Genomic DNA, 20,490 nt, shown 5'->3' with positions numbered 1-20,490 from the left:
AAAGGTCAACATTGTGATGTTAGATGAAAACACTGATTCATGTTGTTCACCTAAGTATTCATTACATTTATCATCATAATAAAATGAATGTTAAAAATGAATGCTGAATTTTGAATATTGACTGTGTAACACAAACACATTCACTGACTCGTGCCTGTTTGTTGCAGCATGACCTGATATTGACATAGCTGCTAAATAAACAATGTGCAAAAGACAAATATTCAAACCTGGACTAATTTAGCCTGTCTAACTCATATTCAGGTTTATAACTACTTGTGTTTGCTGCTTACATTAAAATATTGCATGTGACAAATAACTGGTGAAAGATTTTTTTTTTATATCAAGTAATGTATTACAGCTTAAACAGAAACGTGGTCTTGTGAAAGATAAATGAGCCAGTAATAAAAACACGGTTCTTAACAACATAATAATGACAGTGACACTGTTATAGCAATAAATGTAAATCTAAGAATCATAAAATATGTGTTGACATGATCTAATCCATGGTTTCTATCTGATTTATTTGTGGACAGGGGCTATTTTAACTAAGCTATTAAGCCTAATTTCAACTTCACAATAAATACAAGTGACATAATGTACTTTTCACCACCACATTGATTCATCATTTCATAGATTTATATTTTACCTTCACCTCCCAAGACCTACAACATCAAAATGTGTTTAAAGGAAGGAACCTCCGTCTGGAACGACATCCGACAAAATAATGTTGGGTGTCGACGGGGAAAACTTGTGGAACGAGTTCTAGACAGACGGCGACTTCAAGCCTGTCACTCCAAAACTCAGTAGCCAATCAGCAGGCAGCTTCATAAGGGCGGCCCATGGTCAGAATCACCAACAAAAAACCAGGAAGCGCAAAGAACAAGCGAGAGAGCGCAAACGCAAAAGAGTCGGAGCAAACAAAATTCAGTTCCCTGCAAACAGAAAGCATATTTTCAAACTAACAAAATACAATATTGTGAATGATTAAATCGATACATCATTTTTGTTTGCTCAATTCATAAAGTGTCGCTTGCTTTTTGAAAAGTATTGACTGAAAATACTGACACAGAGAACCATCTGCCTGCATGATGACGACCTCCAGGTGATGTTTGTGTAATCTAAACTGTGTGAGGGTGTTTCATATGAAAGATTTGACCTTGTGTGGATCAATATTCAAAATGGTGTGTTTCTGGAGCAGTTTAAAGTGACAGCAGAAACTGAAAACCTCTGTGTAACTGATTGGATTGGTAATCAATCGTTACCTATGCCTATCACACACTGGTTTGTCATAACACGGAGGAATAATGACATTAATGAACTTTCAGTTTGTTATGCATTCTTTGTGCGTTTCTTCCAGATAAATGAAGAGATACTTTCAAGAAAAATGGAGAAAATGCAAGAATTAGAGTAGAATATGAGCCCTGATGTGCTCCAAATGACAGTGAGTAAAGAGTGAGAGAGAAAATAAATGAATCTGTAACCCTGGTGACAATTGACTATCCACAGCTGGGTTGCTGGTGAAATGTCATGTTGCTTTTTTTAAGTTTTGAATCAGCAGGTCGTCATCATAATAAAATAGAGCGAAGAACAGAGAGACTGCCATTATCATAACAGCATAAAACCAGTATTTCAAGCAAGAGAAAGACATGTGTTTATTCAAGGTTGATTTATCTCATTTGAATGACTTTTCCTGAGCAACTTGCACATCGATTACTTATCATTTTGATTATCACAAGTTTAGAGTAAATGTTTTTCTGAAAAGAAGGAATAATTAGGGTCTGAATTACTTGATACAACACTACATCTTACTCATTTGCAGTACGCTCAGATCCAGTAAATCAAGAACTAGAACTCGACATCTTCACAAAGCAACTTGGGAAAGTGTCGTCTCCTTAAAGGCTGGTGAGAGAAACCTGTCAGGAGTGTTGTCACAGGGGCTTGACTTATGAAGACAACAAAACATCAACCAGTTTAGATCTTCATGTTCTTTGTCAGGGTGCATAATGGTGGACCATAATCAAACGAAAACACTTTAATAAATCAGTTTCCTTTAAGATGTCAACATTTCTATGGTCAAAATCATTGAATTTACACATTTCCTGTTAAAATACATGGGAGAAGGGCCAGGTGAGGCAGCGATGAGCTGTGCCTCACTTCTGACGGCGCTGTGCCACACACACTGACTGAAGTAGGCAGTTGACGCATGTCCATTGCTGTCTCTCTTTATATCGCCAATATACATGTTTGATTACACATGTACTACACATGCTGATGTTCCACAGTCTGTCTAATATCCATCCATCCATTTACTACCGCTTTACATAGGACAATAGGCGGGGCCTTGTCAAGTTAATTTAGCTAAATGTGCCTCACAAGTATGGTGGACTGGCAAAACAGCTTTTCTCGGGTGTTCCATTTGATATCAAATATTTGTAATTCAAATAAATGATCCTGTGATCTTATTTCAACCCCAGGCAATATTTTTGTGTAAACTCAACTCTTCTCCTTCCACTACAAATGACGAGTTGGAAATACTGACTGGTACATGCATGGGCTCTAACATTAGCATAGGCAATTATTTTTCCTGTTTTCATAGTTGATGGACTTATCTGAAGGCTGAAACTCGTCCCACAAAAAAGGGAGGAGCATAAAGTCTATTTATAATGCAGGACATGGAGCGTTGTGCCAAATAACTGCATGGTCCTCAGAGTAATCAGTCATGGGACTCCTGCTCTCTATATTTATTGGCTTTCTTGCCTCTCTGATCGGAGGACTTCACCTTCTTGGGGTGTTTCGAAGGCGGCAGCCAGGAGAGCCCCCTTTGGATAAGGGGCTCATCCCTTGGCTGGGTCATGTCTTGGAGTTTCGCAGGAACACACTGAAATTCATCGAGAGGATGACGCAAAAGCATGGCGATGTATTCACAGTACAGCTGGGAGGGTTTTATATCACATTCCTTCAGGATCCTATATCGTTTGGACCTTTTTTAAAAGAGAGCAGACAAAAACTAGACTTTAACAAGTTTGCAAGGTTTTTTGTACACAGAGTGTTTGGTTATGAAGCTGAAGGGGATGAGCACCACATTCTCCAAGTCTCCAGCAACAAGCATCTCAAGGGAGATGGCCTGAAGGTACTGACACAAGCTATGATGGCTAATTTACAGAATCTGATGTTGCACAGAATTGATGGAGCTGCAGACAACAGCACCTGGATAGAGGATGGACTCTTTCTGTACAGCTACAATATTCTTTTTAGGGCCGGCTACTTGTCTCTGTTTGGCAATACAACACCTGAGTCAGAAGGAAGTGAAGAGAGATCGAAAGAGAAAGATAGAGCTGAGTCAGAAGCCTTATTCTCTGAGTTTCGTAAATATGACCAACTCTTCCCTAACCTGGCCTACGGGGTGCTCACACCCAGGCAGAGATTGGAGGCAAAGAGGCTGATGGAACTTTTCTGGAATGTTCTATCAATGCAGAAGATGAGGCTCAAGGACAACATCAGCCGCTGGATATGGGATATGCAGCAGTTCAGAAATGAGAAGGGTATGAAGGAGTCAATGATTGACAGGTATATGTTTGTGCTTCTTTGGGCGTCCCAGGGCAACACAGGACCCACCTCCTTCTGGCTGCTCCTCTTTCTCATGAAACACCCAGAGGCCATGGCAGCAATAAAGGAAGAGGTAGATAGGGTTGTGAAGGAATCAGGACAGGAAGTCCAGCATGGTGGTCCTTTAGTCGACCTGACCCATGAAATGCTGATGAAAACACCCATCCTGGACAGTGCTCTGGAAGAGAGTCTCCGACTCACTGCTGCACCCCTCCTCACCAGAGCTGTGCTTCAGGATATGACTCTCAAAATGGCAGATGGTCGTGAATATTTCATTCGTAAAGGTGACAGAATGGCAATATTCCCTTACAGTGCAGTTCAAATGGACCCAGAGATCCACCCTGACCCATGTTCATTCAAATATGACCGCTTTCTCAATCCAGACGGGAGCAAGAAAACAGATTTCTACAAGCAGGGGAAGAAGATGAAGTACTACAACATGCCTTGGGGTGCTGGGGTCTCAATGTGTCCTGGGCGTTTCTTCGCCTCCAATGAAATGAAGCAATTTGTTTTCCTCATGTTGATCTACTTTGAGTTTGAGCTGAAGAATCCTGATGACAAGATACCTGAAAGTGACGACAGGAGATGGGGCTTTGGATCCATGCAGCCTGTCAGAGATGTTCCGTTTCAGTACAGACTCAGAGATTAAACCAACTTGATAGGTTTGGGTTTAGCACTTTGTCTGTTACAGCATGAGTTTTAAAATGTTCTAATATGATCGATCTTCATGCAGGTTGTTCAGCAAAAGGTCAACATTATGACCTTTTGCAAGGCATTACGTTTATCATCATAATGAAATGAATGTCAAAAATAAATGCTGAATTTTGAGTAGTGAGAGTACTGACTGTAACACAAACACATTCACTCACTGTTGCCTGATCACCTGGTATTGACTTAGCTGCTAAATAAACTAGAGCTGAAACGATTAATCGATGAAACGATTATTAATCGATTACTAAATTAATCGACAACTATTTTGATAATCGATTCATCGGTTTGAAGGTTTTTTCATGATTAAAACAAGATTTCTGATTGTTTAAGCTTCTTAAATATGAATATTTTCTTCATTTCTTTACTCTGGATAACAAATTAATCATTAAAGGTCAATCATTTTGGTTTGTGGACAAAACAAGACATTTGAGAACATCATCATTTCCAGGTTTGACGAACACCGATCAACATTTTTTATGGTTTTCTGATATTTTATGGACCAAACGATTCATCGATTAATCGAGAAAATAATCGACAGATTAATCGATTATGAAAATAATCGTTAGTTGCAGCTCTAAAATAAACTGTGCAAAAGAGGAGGACGACCTGCAGGGGAAAGCTGCTAATTTGTTTTGAATGTTCTTCTTTTTGCGTGTTGATAGACGCAGAAATTTCTTTTAATGCAGTTTTAAGAAATGTTTTTCTTTTACCAGTTAACACTACTTTGTTGGCAGTGTTGACATTTCTGTGTTGCTTTTCATCATTGTTGGGTGGGTTCTATTTGATGTCAGATATTTGTCATTGAAATGTTTTGGAACATAAACGATCCTGTGATCTTATTTCAACCCCAGGCAATATTTTTGTGTAAACTCAACTCTTTTCCTTCCACTACAAATGACGAGTTGGAAATACTGACTGGTACATGCCATGAGCTCTACATTAGCATAGGCAATTCTTTTTCCTGTTTTCATAGTTGATGAACTTATCTGAAGGCTGAAACTCGTCCCACAAAAAAGGGAGGAGCATAATGTCTATTTATAATGCAGGACATGGAGCGTTGTGCCACATAACTGCATGGTCCTCAGAGTAATCAGTCATGGGACTCCTGCTCTCTATATTTATTGGCTTTCTTGCCTCTCTGATCGGAGGACTTTACCTTCTTGGGGTATTTCGAAGGCGGCAGCCAGGAGAGCCCCCTTTGGATAAGGGGCTCATCCCTTGGCTGGGTCATGTCTTGGAGTTTCGCAGGAACACACTGAAATTCATCGAGAGGATGAAGCAAAAGCATGGCGATGTATTCACAGTACAGCTGGGAGGGTCTTATATCACATTCCTTCAGGATCCTCTATCATTTGGAACTTTTGTAAAAGAGAGCAGACAAAAACTAGACTTTAACAAGTTTGCAAGGTTTCTCGTACACAGAGTGTTTGGTTATGAAGCTGAAGAGGATGAGCACCACATTCTCCAAGTCTCCAGCAACATGCATCTCAAGGGAGATGGCCTGAAGGTACTGACACAAGCTATGATGGCTAATTTACAGAATCTGATGTTGCACAGAATTGATGGAGCTGCAGACAAAAGCACCTGGATAGAAGATGAACTCTTTATGTACAGCTACAATATTCTTTTTAGGGCCGGCTACTTGTCTCTGTTTGGCAATACAACACCTGAGTCAGAAGGAAGTGAAGAGAGATCGAAAGAGAAAGATAGAGCTGAGTCAGAAGCCTTATTCTCTGAGTTTCGTAAATATGACCAACTCTTCCCTAACCTGGCCTTTGGGGTGCTCACACCCAGGCAGAGAATGGAGGCAAAGAGGCTGCTGGAAGTTTTCTGGAATGCTCTATCAATGCAGAAGATGAGGCTCAAGAACAACATCAGCCGCTGGATATGGGATATGCAGCAGTCCAGAAATGAGAAGGGTATGAAGGAGTCGATGATTGACAGGTATATGTTTGTGCTTCTTTTTGCCTCTCAGGGCAACACAGGGCCCATCTCCTTCTGGCTGCTCCTCTTGCTCATGAAACACCCAGAGGCCATGGCAGCAGTAAAGGAAGAGGTCGATAGGGTTGTGAAGGAATCAGGACAGGAAGTCCAGCGTGGTGGTTCTTTAGTCGACCTGACCCACGAAATGCTGATGAAAACACCCATCCTGGACAGTGCTCTGGAAGAGAGTCTCCGACTCACTGTTGCACCCCTCCTCACCAGAGCTGTGCTTCAGGATATGACTCTCAAAATGGCAGATGGTTGTGAATATTTCATTCGTAAAGGTGACAGAATGGCAATGTTCCCTTACAGTGCAGTTCAAATGGACCCAGAGATCCACCCTGACCCATGTTCATTTAAATATGACCGCTTTCTCAATTCAGACGGGAGCAAGAAAACAGATTTCTACAAGCAGGGGAAGAAGGTGAAGTACTACAACATGCCCTGGGGTGCTGGGGTCTCAATGTGTCCTGGGCGTTTCTTTGCCTCAAATGAAATGAAGCAGTTTATTTTCCTCATGTTGATCTACTTCGAGTTTGAGCTGAAGAATCCTGATGACAAGATACCTGAAATTGACGACAGGAGATTGGGCTTTGGATCCATGCAGCCTATCAGAGATGTTTCGTTTCGGTACAGACTCAGAGATTAAACCAACTTGATAGGTTTTGATTTATTAGCTTTTAACACGTTGTATGTTTCAGCATGAGATTAAATATGTTCTAATATGAACGATCTTCATTCATTTATCATCATAATGAAATGAATGTCAACAATGAATGCTGAATTTTGAGTACTGACTGTGAAACACAAACACATTCACTGACTCCTGCCTGTTCGTTGCAGCATTACCTGGTATTGACATAGCTGCTAAATAAACAATGTGCAAAAGAGAGATTTTACCATGAGTAATTTAGCCTGTCTAACTCGTACATCATTGTAACTGTTTGCTGCTTAAATTAAAATATTGCACGTGACAACTGGAATAACTGTTTAAAGACTTTTTTAAGATCAAGTAGTTTTATTACATGCAACTCATCTTTCACTTGATCCTGTGAAAGATGAATGAGCCAGACTTTAGACACTCTTATTTGGAGAAGGAACAAAAATACTTAATAACAAAAAATAGGTTAAGAAACCTTTATGACATGGCTACTTATCTCCTCCCAGATTGAATCCCAATTGTTAGCAGAGAACAAAGGCAGCCAATGAGGAAACCAGCCCCCCAAGGGCCAGATGGTCAGTGTTCAAAGCCCCCCTGACCCCTCCAGTCCTTGCCCTCTCTATCAGGGCTGCATGTGTTCTAAGCGAGACAGGCCGCCCACCCAGCAAAGCCACACTGCTGGTACAGTGTGTGTACTAACATTGCATTGAATCACCTGTCCGATTCAAATTAAAAAAAAAATGTCAGCATATACAAATGAATAAATTATGGGTGAAGAGAAAAGATTACTTTTACATAAAAAAAAACATTTGAGGCTTATGTGCAGCAAGAATGAAGGCGCTCTGCACTTGGGAGGACCTCTCCTCTCTGCTGTGGTTTGCAAGATCTTGAAATGTGCATGAACTGTCAGTGGCTCAAGTGACATTGGAGCTGGGGGGCGGTAGCGGAGACATGCATCACAACCTTTGGTACCACAAACATTAGGAATGTTAAGATTAGATGTGGTCAAGACGGACTGGTTTGCCTGTAATTAGAATAACAAACCACCAAAGACATCCCCTGGCCATGCTTATCTGATATGGCTTTATCTAAACCACTGAAGCCTGTTTCAACACCAAGCCCTGGGCAGTTTTAACAGTCATCAACACAAAAACATGTAAACCCATGGCCCAGCTCCAGATACAAGCTGCCTGACATGACTGTGCTCACAGTGATTAATCAGCAAGGGTGACATTTTCACCAAGGAAATAAGCATAGACACACACACGACATGTGGATGACATGTCAAATGGAGTCGTATCATACATATTTCCTGGCATAGGTGAAGAGTTAATGTATAAATTGACACTGCAAAACCTAATCAAATTCACGAGATTTCTCCAAAAGCTACAATGCTATTCGTGCAAATGTAACAAACAACAACAACAACAAGCTAATACGGTTTGAAATGAGGCATTCAAACAGCTTACTGTGAGACTTTGCTTATATATTAGCAAAGTGTCTCACACAGTAATAACACGGAACCCCCCACCCGCAAAAGTAAATATATACATACAAAAAATAAATGAGACAAAAACAAAACAGGCTTCCGCTGTGTCACCACTTTACTGGTGAAAGTTACAGTAAACCGTCTCCCGTAACAGAGATACAGGCTGAGGTACGACCATCACACGGCGTTCGTGTTGTTGAGATAAAAAAACAAACAAACACGACTCTCTTCTTTCACAGCACACGTGACAACACACACATGTCATACAATATGACAAGGTCAAAAATGATGAAGTTTAGAGCGGGCTTACCTTTATCCACGACGAAAACGCGTCATAGAGTCATGTCCATGAAGACTGCGATCGGGGTCTCATCACCAAAACCAACCGCACCAGCACCAACACTGCCGCTGCTGCTCCTCAGTCACAGCTGATCTGTGCACGGTGAGGGAGCCCCCATGTGACGTTAGGGCATTACTGCAGCTTCAGCTTGCTGCTCCATTGTTGGCTGAGTCAAAACTCATAACCCACATACGTTACCAGCATATTTATTGTAAAACAGTAGTATTAGTAGTATACAGAGTCCCAGACATTACATAGGGGAAATAAAATTGTGGTCACCAAATACTAATTTGTTCCCACGAAATAGGTCAAACGTGCACGGAATTTGTAAATTAGTTCCCACTAAATAGGTAAAATGTGCCCACAAAATAGGTAAAACGTACATACAAAATACTAATTAGTTCCCACTAAATATGTAAAATGTGCCCACTAAATACTAATTAGTTCCCACAAAATAGGTCAAATGTACATACAAAATACTAATTAGTTCCCACTAAATAGGTAAAATGTGCACAGAGTAGGGAAAACGCGCACACAAAATACTAATTAGTTCCCACTAAATAGGTAAAATGTGCCCACTAAATACTAATTTGTTCCCACAAAATAGGCAAAACGTGCACACAAAGTACTAATTTGTTCCCACAAAATAGGTAAAACGTGCACGGAATAGGTTAAACACGCAAACAAAATACTAATTTGTTCCCACGAAATATGTAAAACGTACGTATGAAATACTAATTTGTTCCCACTATAGGTAAAACGTGTGCACGCATAATATTATAGTTTTTCTCAGTCACTTTAGTGTTTTCTCACATCACTATTAACATTTGCACAGCAGTTAAGCAAATGATAATGTTAAAAACAGCAGAGCATTCTATAAAAGCAACTGATACATGTCCAAAGCATTGGCCATTTGTTCAGAGCGACTGAGAAAAACTGTAATAACATTCTAATAAATTACCTTGAGAGCTGCACAAGTAAAGCGAGCTTCGGGGTGGACAGTGATAGTGTGATTGTTAAAGTGACAACTCTTGTACATACGTGAATATTTCTTTATTCCAATAACAATACACTCATGCAGAATGTTCAACAGGCCGGAGCATGACAAATGACATTGTAATAGACATAAATAAATAAATTCTTCAATGTATTTTACTATTTTTAATTAAACATGAGTTGATTCCTGTATTCATTTATGTATTTATTTATTATTTTATTTAGTCATTCATTTATTCATATTACTGTATTTATCATCCACAATATCTAATTCTTAAAAATCATGGGACAACTTAAATAATTTATGAATACACTTTGTAGAAAAAGAGAGGGATAAACAATAAAATAAAAAGAAATAGAAATAGATAGGTAGATAGATAGATAGATAGATAGATAGATAGATAGATAGATAGATAGAAAATAGAAATAGATAGATAGATAGATAGATAGATAGATAGATAGATAGATAGATAGATAGATAGATAGATAGAAGTTTATTAAGTTTATTATATGCACAATTTATAACAAAAGTAAATGTCATATGTACATAGTAATCTTTTTTGAAATCTCAGTGACAAAAAGCCATGCATGAGTTCAGCTCTTGTCCTCCAGGGGGCAAGTGACAGCAATACTAAAGCATTTCCTGTTCATCAACAGAACAGCATGTGTGATCACATGTGAAAATAGCTTGATTCAGTTTGAATTAGATGTGGAGCTGAGTTAAGATTTCAACTTTTGGAAGGCAAATGAAACCCGTAGAAAAATTAGAACATGAATAACATTGGGGTTTTTTATATGATAAAAATCTGTGTAAATGCAGTATATGATTGAGAAGATGATGAACTTGAGTTACACTGAACTAAGTGGAGCTGGTAAAATTCCCTCATCACCAACAACCCAAATATTGATGTGTAACCTGTTCATGATTAATCACTTCAGCCTCGAGGATGTTAGATCTGTATAACTTAAATGTCAGCGCACTGACTGAAGACAGCGATGACCATTTGACCTTTTCATGAAACTCACTGCAGGGCAGGGCTTTTGCTAATGAATAGTACTATTGCAAAGGCACAGTGGCATGCACAGACATTTGGAAGGGCAGGGGAGAAAATTAAAAGGGCACCACCACCTGGACCATTAATGATATCATTTCCCACATTGTCACAAAAGATGTATTCCCAATTAGATAATTTGCTTTCTAATCATCCTCCTCTTCCTCACATATACTTTAGAAACTGGTATAGTGAAATTAGAGTAATATGGCACAACCGATAAGGTGACTTCATTATTATTTAATTAATTCATTAATTCATTCATTTTTTGTTATTTGTTTCATTTTCTATGCACTCTGGTCAAAATCTCTCAGCTCCACTCCACTCACATAACCTGGTATATACAGTAGAGCATTATTTCTGATTTTCCACCTTAATACCACCAGAGGAAGCTCACGCACCACAGGGGGTAAACGTACCACAGTTTGAGAACCATGGGATTAGAATATACTGGAACATGCTATCTGACCAGGGCCAAAAACCAAAAGCATTAAAGACATGTTTCATCACTGAATAGAATAGAATGGAATAAATAATGATGGTCCCTCATTGTTGACATAACATTAATTACATAGGCACTGTCATAAAACAAACAAAACAAAAAAATCACACAGCAGCGTAGAATAAAATAATCAAATAGAAAAACTGAATAGAAAATAGAAACAAATACTGTTCAAGAACCAAAAACATCAGCAACTGCCAGATTAGATTAGATTAAAATCGAACAGAATAGAAATGCCTCTCTAATTTCATTATATTTATGAACTGAATAGAATAGAATAGAAAAAAATATAGAAAAACAATGTAATTATTATTTAAAAAATAAACAACTTAATGCTAACGTTGCTGTTGTAACGTCAGGGAGCAGCAAGGTGCAGCCTTATCATCTTTCTGTGTGAACGCTGAGAATGCGCCCTACACTGAGCATGCGCAGTACTTGACATTTTGAAGTTGCTTCTCCGGGGTGTTTGAACAGGAAGGCGGACATGTTGGTCAGGCTGTGGGAGAAAATCGGGCACCGTCTGCTGTTTTTCCCCCCCGAAAAAAAAAATCAGAACCCTATTTTTATGTCTTTGGTCTGAGGCATGAATCAGTTTGGACAGGAAACAGTCGCAAGCCAGTGACGGTGCACAGGATTCAGCGTATGGACTGCCTTTAAACGCCTAACGAGTCCTTGTTTAAACTGTTCGAAATTAGGAAGAAGCAGAAGTTTTTCCCCTCCACTACTTCTACTTTTGAGCTGTCAGATTCGTTCGTCGTTTTCTGCAGGGGCCTGGCACAGACATGGGAACCGGTCTGGGCTAATCTTCCGACATGCTGTACTTTCTCAGAGAGACATAAATTACATTTTTAATTGCCTTTTGTTTGGATGCACCAACATTTTAAGCTCTTATCCTCAGCGGCATCCTGCGGAGGCTGACTAATCTGTCGCCGCATTTATCGCTTGCTACTGAAGTTGTTTGTCACTCATACTGGAGGAAATCATCGCTCTACTCTGAAAATGTGGCTTTTATATATTCGGCGCAACCTCAAATGTTTCACTTTGTGTGAAAGCTCGACGAGAACAATGTATTTTCTTTGAAGTGCAGAGTGAAGTTCACACGAAAAAGGAACATTTGGCTAGCTAGCTAGCTACCGTCGACTGCTAAAGCTAGCTAGCCAGCAATCTGCCTCGCCACTGTTTTTGTTCACAACCTCCTAAAAACCCGGGACTGAGTTTGACAGCAAATATGTCAGCTGGGGAAAGTATGGAGGCTCGATTTGATAAAATCGACGTCATGCTGAAGGACCCGAAGTCAGAAATAAATACGGATTGTCTTCTGGTAAGTTTGCAGTTTGCTAGCTAGCTAGCGAGTCAGGCATTCTGGTACTACTTGGAACAGAAATTCTTTCTGACACCAAACAGTTGTCACTAAATAAATGTGTTCATGTTGCCCGTTCAGTTTGAACAATTAACTTCAAACGCACATGTGTTCGTTTGTGATTGTAGTAAGGTTTTCTAAACGTGAGGCAACTATCAGCTAGAAACCTGTGTTTCCATAGTCCGATAAACTGTCAGATAAAAATAATGAAATTGTAATTGCTAGCAACAAGATAACATGGTGTCACTAACCTAAGGACAGTCTTTAAGGCATTGGTAACTAAATATGACTAACAGATGGCTACCGTGTGTTTATTCTTCCCAGACACAGACGTACATTGTCAGATTATTTTTGGTTCAGGTCAAGCAAAAACGAATCCCGTTTTTAAGTCTTGAGTGATCAGCTGTATTGTGGCTTTTAGATCACTAGGAAGTGGGGGTGTAGGTGTGCTGATCTAAGCTACATTTGATGTAATGGGTTACCTTCCAGCCTGTTGTAACCTGTAGGCCCCCAGCTGCATCAGTACACCTGTTGGTTGGAGTTTGCCCTGGCTGCTTCCTGTTTGTGGGTGACAACTCACTCTAGTGAATCTATTCTGAGGAGTGAAGAAGGCTGCCCCTGCCACGTGCTAAACCATAAAGCAACACCTTCATGGGATTTTATTACACACAGTAATCCCAGGAACTGACTCACCATGGAGTGGATGCCAAAGGGGTGTTTTTGTGTCAAGTGTTTGTTGATATCATGGGCCTTTCAGTTTGGGTGACAGTGACACTGGGTGTTTACAAGCATTTGGTTCCTGAACTGCATTTCCACCAAGTAGTGCAGTGTAACTCAGCCCGACTGTACGGCTTGGAACATTAAACTGTTATCTGGCTTGTGCATCCACCCAGGCTGTGTAGACCAAATGGCAATAGTCACAACACCTATGTAAATGGTGTAATGTACTAGCATCACACTGCGTAGTCCTCCCATAAATTCAATGAAGAAGATCACAACATGGTGGTTACTGCTATGTACTGACATAATTATTTGACAAAACCCCAAACAAATGGCCTTGGCTCTTATCCATTTTAATGCATGTTGTATTGTAAAATAGCATATTGTTTACCATTACATTAACCAGAAGGTTAATGCAAATGCAAATAGATATGTGTTGTAGCAAACTGTTTTTGGCTTGTATTTCCATGAGGTTAGTGTGTTAACATTTTTGTTTTATAAGTTTAAACAAGCAAGGCATGAATGAAATTCATCTTGGTGCAGTTTGGAGTTTCACTCTGACAAATCGAATCTAATTTTGGGGGTTGTGCACACAAGGATATAAGGTATACTAGGCTGCTGGAGATAGTTGTCTTCTTTCAAAGAGGAAAACTTGCTTAGTCTCCATGACCTCCCGTCCTGTTGCAAAAAGAGCCAATTAAACTCACCTAAAAGTGCACACGTTCTGCATTTTTAATGGCAAAAAGCTGTGGGGACTGTTCCTGCTGGCAGCCGCACACACAAGGGTGTTGTTCCTCTTGTTTCCCCCCTTTCTGCAATCTCCCCTGATCAATGAATGGAGGCCTTTTGCTGAGGCTCTCCCTGCCACCATGCAACTCCACCCACAGCTTAATAAAATTCCATGCTAATCAAATAACCTCTTGTCTTTGACTGGCCTGAAGTTCCTATGTGTCCCAAAGCCATTCTGGATACAGTTGAGACCAGGCAGGCATCTCTGAGGTAGCTGGGTGTGGGCTCTACTCTCTACCCATAAACCAAAATTATGTGGACTGAAGACTCATGTTTCTGAAGGCTATGAATCAGGACATTGAACTCATAAAGCAACCAGCATGCTTGGTTATGAGTAATAGGTTCCATCAGAATGCACAATACAAGCCTTTTACTGGCCATGTTTCTGTACCTGGGTCTTGAGCTGGCATTGCTTCCTGTCTTATGTATAGGACTGTTGATTTTTTTTCTCCCCCCTAAGAACCCTGGCCTGTGTTGTGTGAGAGCGATACTTGGCCTGCACCTCACCTCACTCAGCTTTCGGCTATTGAGGACTGTATTCCAGCCCTGTCGCCCCTTATCTTCACTCAGTAACTTTTCCTGCTTGGAGAGAAGAGTTCCTTATCTGAATGGGTTGCCTCTTTCTCCCGTCATTGTGCTGTAGACAGCAATTCTGAGAGCCAATCTGAACTGACAAAATTCCTGACATTGTGATGTGAAAGCTGACTGACACTAGGGCAGCGAGCATTGCCCATATATGTCTTACTGTTGGCAGCCATCAATAACACCCATCAAATCATGTTATCAGCTGCTATGTCCGCTGCACTGAACACCTGTGAATGTTGGCATCACAGAAGAGCGAGCAGAATTTCCTAGTTGCTTTTGCACTTGATTTTAATCCACTAGTACTGCTTGTTCCATATTTGGTAAATGACGATATTTGAGTTATATGTTTGAACTTGTTTTGCCCAGGCTGTACCTCTTTTTGAGAAATGTAAAGGGTTCCTGGCACAGTCTTTGTTCTTACTCTGACACTCCGGGTACATTAGTCTCTCTGTATTTTGATCCCTCTTTCATCTGCTATTTGGACTCTAAATCTGTAATAAGGGTAATTACAGGAAACTGCAAGGCCTGTAAACCACATTTGTAGACAGTGATTGACTGTGTGAATGCTGCATGTACATGTTTATTTTGTTTATTTTATTTTGCACAGTTTAAAAGAAAAAATACAAGATTGACAAAGAATACAGTATCATACAGTGCAGGAAGAGGCAGAAAGCCCAGTGGGCTTATTTGAAGCCTCTACCTAAATAATGTTAAAATTTAACAATATTTAAATGAAAACAATGTTAAACATGTTAGGGTGGATGCTCTTATTTTGAAGCGGTTTGAATTATGAATTGACAGAATTGTTTTATGTTCAAAGGCACAATTAGTAACTGTGTTGTAGTACAAGCTTACAGATAAATAATCATTTTATTAAATGAAATTGTTAATGAATAGGCATTCCAGTTTGACACCTGTCAGTAATTACCTCCCTAAATTAGATTTCGTCTGATCATATCGGTGCTGATGCAGGATAGGCTTGTCATTATGCTGTTTACATACTTGTGACTGATAATGGTGCTCTTTGAGTATTAAAAATGTTCTACTTGACATATTCTTTCTTATGTAGCATGCCTATGTTAATGACCTTTGTCTTTACTGGACCAACCTTACTGGTAAGGTGTTGTCTGCATTTAAAATGCAGCTGTGGCCTGTTTTGTTTGTAGGCATAGAGACACAGAGGGCGGTATCTGTCTGTCAAGTCTGTTGAAACCAAAGTGCTTTTTAACTTGGATATTCAACCCACAATTAATACAAATAAGCTGCATTTTACATGACATATTCATTTAGAACACTGCATGTCTTTACTTATTCAAAATGTTATGCAGTGTGACTTTAAATGCTGAATTAAGGTTTGCATATAACATTTATGTTGCAGGTATGCTATAGTAATTGAGGTAAATGTGTAATATTAACTCGTGTCCCCTGTCATTGCCTGGAGACACTGAACATCTTGAATGTGGCAGCGTCCTTGAATGTACCCAAGTTTGTTTCATGTTATGGGCCCTCGCTCACAGCTGCAAGGCTAATATAACTCATAACATAAGAAAATAAAATAGGTAAAAATGGCTACATTTTAATGCTGTTGGAACGTCTACTCGAAATGAGTTTCAAGTCTCTGCAAGTTGATTTTCTTTATGGCTTTCTGCCTGGAAGACACAAAAACACACTACCAACTTTTCACATGCTTAAGAAAATTGACAGGAGTTATATAAGCTATATATAATTTGAAGTTTACTGGCCTAAATGATGAGTTGCATCTCCTTGAGTTGAAAAGCACGTGTTTGTAGTTGGCCTTTAATTCATGCGTGTTGATAAAAATGTTTGGGGCTGTCATTTGTAAAGTGCTTTACTCATTTATCTGTGAGGAGAACTGTTAGTTGAGCCATTTGTAGGGCTGTGTTCCCTCATCTGACTGATTATGTGTGGGAAAGCATATTAAGATGATCCGGTCTTTTAATATCACAACTTTTTTTTTCTTTGACTGAGTGACTAAACTTTTCTTTCTTCTCGTTCTATAAGGGCTATTACATTGGGACGGTTTTGTAACACTTACAAACGATACTGCAACCCCGATCCAGTGAAGATGGTCAGCGTGAACTAAATCCATGTAGAATAAGATTCCCATTTTGCTGGGCTTAGGTCATAAATCTTGGGCAATGCTGGCAGGATAGCAGAGTTTTTACACGAGAAGGCAGTGCTCAGTCAGTGGAAACACGTGAGTGCTCTCTACTGTTGGAATAACTCAATTATATTTTGACAGGAAAACATTTGTGACAGTGACTCTCACTCACTGGACCTCAAAGGAAATAGAATGGCCTTGTTTGCCACCCTTGGTTTCACTGCCACTGCTGCTTTATCCAGTAGTTATCCAGTGAATGTAAATATCTTCAATAAACTGTTACTGGTGACTGCCAAAGAAAAGATAACTATGTTTTGCCCTTGATTTACAGGCATATTTCTATTTTAAGACTTGAACCTGGACATGAGCTTTGAGGAGGCCATTAGGTAATTCATGCTTTGACTGGCTTCACTGGATTGTATGATCACATCTGTGCTTTAATGGGAGCAGCCTGCCATGGAACTACCTTTATTTGCATGGCAAACTGAATGGCTGTCTGTGCATTTGCTCACATGGGGAAAGCATATTGTCCTGAAGAGGTGGCAGAGAGGGAAGTGAGAAGTAGGGCTTGACTTTAGACCACATGCCTTATGCTGGCATGCAGAAAGGGATGATGTGGCTGAGTCTCCCATGGAAATTTTAACTCAGACTTTAATGTCTGGAAAAGAGGTTGTGTGTTGTGTGGATTTCTCTCCCTGAATGTTTAAAGAAATAATTGCTGTGTGTAATGTCAACCACAGGCTTTGTGTGTTTTGTAAAACTATACTTTTTTTTAGAATACTTACCACATTTCATTAATAGGGCAATGAGATGATTTCTTTTCACATTATTCAGTAATTCCAGGGATGTGACGCCCTCTTCCTGAAGCAGCATCAGCAGAAATAGGATAACATGGAGCGCTACAAGCTCTGGTTTGTTTTCCCAGCAACTTTTTTCCCAAGACTGCCACATAGTGAAACGGCCTGTGGACTGCTGCCACCCAGTGCCATTTGAAGTGAATAAAGCCTATGCATGTTTTTTTGTCTCTCTAGTAGGGTAAACTGTTGTGTGAACTCCAGTTTTAACAACACATAGTTTTGCTGATGCTGACTCTTGATTAAGATTGTCATATGCTCTTTCCTTGCTGATTTAAAGCTGTCCCTACAGTGTATGAGATTACCTCTTATCTGCTTAAAGACTAGAACGACATAAATAAAGTCCTTGGTGTATTGCTTTTTTTTTATCTGCACTACCATTTTTTCCATTTTCTCCTGCACATTTTAGTCACTGATGGCTTTTTTCATCTGTTTGTGTGGAAAGCAGAGAGAGAAACCCCTGAGCTGCTGGAAACTTAAGAGCTCCTTCAAGTGCATATCTGGGAAAGTTTCATCTCTAAAAAAATGACTCTGGATTAGGAAAAACCCTTGTCAGTGTTTTTTGATCGATTCAGTTATTTTTTAGTGTAGCCTGTGGCAGATTGTAAACTGAGTGGTTTGATATCTGAAACCAAACAGAAAAAGATGATGTTTTGTTACTGACCCGTAACCTTGATGATTGAGATAATGTGCATTTCTTAATTATATATTTTAGAACTGATTACCAATGCTCTGCATTTGTTTAGTCATTTCAAACGAAATATCAGTGTATAAGCAAGGCTATGACATAATTGTATTTTACAAATAATACATTCTGGAATACACAAAAACAGTTGAATGTAGTTATGCCGATAGGTTTTTTAAATTCCTTCTCTATAAAATTTTACATTTTATTGAAATAAATGTTTTTAATTCTCTTAGAGGGTTTAATCTATAGTATGTGCTCCTTCCACCACATGTGTCTGATATCAGATGTTGACGCTAAAATTCCAACCTGGAAAAGTGCTACTACAAATGTAATTTTATTTTTAATTCCAGTCAATGTCCTAAACCAGCCTTGCTACATTCACACAACTGTTTTTTTTTTTAATATTATTATACTACACTTGGTTATTTTGTCACTGTGGAGTCTCCAGTAGAAGGCCGAGTGGTTCTTCTGATTGTCTTTGTTTTTTCCCACCTTCATTTGTTCTACTATTGGACTAGACTGCTCCACATGCATCAACTCTGCACTCCCTACTCCTCTCCGTCATAGTGATGAGAACTGGTACTGACTGAAAATGAGGCTCCACTATGTGACTCTGTACTTGGGATTTTTTTTTTCCTCTCCCTTCCTTCACTTTTTGTTGAGAACTTGTTTGGCCACATACCTAAAATAGCTCTCTGACGTGTACAGTCCTGTTAAGGAATGTTACTGTGGCTGTCCAGAGTTCTCTGCGGCAGGAAGTTATGCAAACGTGCATTGCTGAGCACAGAGCCTTGTGATTAGAGTCCTAAAGGACTCGGTTCTTCAGCACTTTTTTCCAGTGCAGCCTGGCTGGTTACAGTGTGGCCAACAAGGCCACTTTTTGTTCTGCTTGTGTAAATGGTCCCTCCTGAAAGTTGACTTAAAGTTTATGTAGGCTGAGCAGAAAATGGCACTCAGCACTGTGATGAGGTTCGATCACATCCTACCCTCTTATTAATTTCCCACATTCTGTTTCCTTTAATGTCTACATTGCACATTTCTCCTACCAGCCAGTCTTAACCACCCGTTTTTTCTTAACCCCCCTTCACCTACCTTTTTCATGCTTCCACCCATCCTGCAGGGCGTCTGCTTCTTTTATGTCTCAGAGAGGAGGGGGTATGGCCCTGACCTCTGCTGCGCAAAAGCAGCAGAGTTACTTAAGAGGATTCCTCTACTTGTCGAGCTGCTGATTCACCATGTGTCATCATTGTTTTGCTCAGAGATGCAAAAAGAAATGTGACTTTACTAGCAGAGGCCCATTGACAGTACAGGAATGACAAGATTCTTGCCGTGATAGTGAGTGCAGAGATGATGTAACCTGTGTCAACAAGTAAACAGACTTATTTTCTTTTGTAATACATGGGTAGCCCAGCAGCTGAGGTGTTTGAAAAAATACAATGTAGACCAGATGACTAAGAAATGTTCATTTCCAACATCTGGATCACTCCCACTTGAGAAAAGGCACTACATTGCTTTGACTTCAAGTGTTTGTGTGCCTGTCTTGTTTCAGCCATTCTGGATTATGGAAGATTAGATTAAATCCCACCAGTGGCACTTATGCGCCTGCCTAGTAGGGGGCAAGATAGCCTATGATATGCATTTGTTTGTCAACTCCACTGTTGTAGTTTCCTTTTAGTAGGCCTTTTTCAGTTTTTATTTAACAACACCATTCATTCTTAATTCTTTTACAGTTTACATGGGCAATGCTTGCCAAGTTTTCATGAAAAGGATTCAAGTGAGGACCCAGGATTTGGCAGGCTGGGAGTAACTCATGTAAATATAGTGGGTGTCGCAGCTGTGTAGTGTAAATTCACAGAGTTGACCTCACTGTATGGTTATTGTAAGGCACCACCCTCATGCCTCAGCCATCAAAAGCTACTTAGATTCGCCAGTTGCTTTTATTAGAAACTTTGTAACCAGGGTGGGAAATACAGCTCCTGTTCATCAAACCAGAATGACTGGTGGGTGTTACAGTTCCCCCAGACATATCAGC

At 39.8% G+C, this 20,490-nt stretch overlaps 4 protein-coding genes across 8 annotated transcripts in view; 3 read left to right on the top strand and 1 right to left on the bottom strand.

The window, feature by feature from the left end:
* Positions 1 to 8,817, bottom strand: part of greb1l (GREB1 like retinoic acid receptor coactivator) — a 73,231-nt gene extending 64,414 nt beyond the window's left edge. For all 4 annotated transcript variants that reach the window (XM_044023390.1, XM_044023381.1, XM_044023398.1 and 1 more), the window contains exon 1: positions 8,761 to 8,817. The gene's annotated coding sequence lies outside the window, so the exon portion shown is untranslated. The remainder of the gene's footprint in view (positions 1 to 8,760) is intronic.
* Positions 2,698 to 4,317, top strand: LOC122767883 (5-beta-cholestane-3-alpha,7-alpha-diol 12-alpha-hydroxylase-like). Its single transcript, XM_044023433.1, has one exon. It carries the CDS (start codon positions 2,720 to 2,722, stop codon positions 4,253 to 4,255), a length of 1,536 nt encoding a protein of 511 aa, XP_043879368.1. The 5' UTR covers positions 2,698 to 2,719; the 3' UTR covers positions 4,256 to 4,317.
* On the top strand, positions 5,191 to 7,277 carry LOC122767900 (7-alpha-hydroxycholest-4-en-3-one 12-alpha-hydroxylase-like). Its single transcript, XM_044023472.1, has one exon. The coding sequence runs from the start codon at positions 5,414 to 5,416 to the stop codon at positions 6,947 to 6,949; it is 1,536 nt and encodes a 511-aa protein (XP_043879407.1). The 5' UTR covers positions 5,191 to 5,413; the 3' UTR covers positions 6,950 to 7,277.
* Positions 8,818 to 11,796: 2,979 nt separating the features above from the next.
* rock1 (Rho-associated, coiled-coil containing protein kinase 1) overlaps positions 11,797 to 20,490 on the top strand; it is a 29,125-nt gene continuing 20,431 nt past the window's right edge. For both annotated transcript variants that reach the window (XM_044021011.1, XM_044021002.1), the window contains exon 1: positions 11,797 to 12,661. In XM_044021011.1, coding sequence (XP_043876946.1) covers positions 12,569 to 12,661 — 93 coding nt within the window. In that variant the 5' untranslated portion in view covers positions 11,797 to 12,568. The remainder of the gene's footprint in view (positions 12,662 to 20,490) is intronic.

Source organism: Solea senegalensis, linkage group LG1 (genome assembly GCF_019176455.1).
Source record: "Solea senegalensis isolate Sse05_10M linkage group LG1, IFAPA_SoseM_1, whole genome shotgun sequence".
Taxonomy (NCBI): domain Eukaryota; kingdom Metazoa; phylum Chordata; class Actinopteri; order Pleuronectiformes; family Soleidae; genus Solea; species Solea senegalensis.
The sequence above is the reverse complement of the archived record's forward strand: the minus strand, read 5'-3'. Positions and strand labels throughout refer to the sequence as shown.

What these genes read in the sequence shown, in the direction of transcription:
- LOC122767900 (XM_044023472.1), top strand. Translation starts at nt 5,414, where the DNA reads ATGGGACTCCTGCTCTCTATATTTATTGGCTTTCTTGCCTCTCTGATC.
- LOC122767883 (XM_044023433.1), top strand. Translation starts at nt 2,720, where the DNA reads ATGGGACTCCTGCTCTCTATATTTATTGGCTTTCTTGCCTCTCTGATC.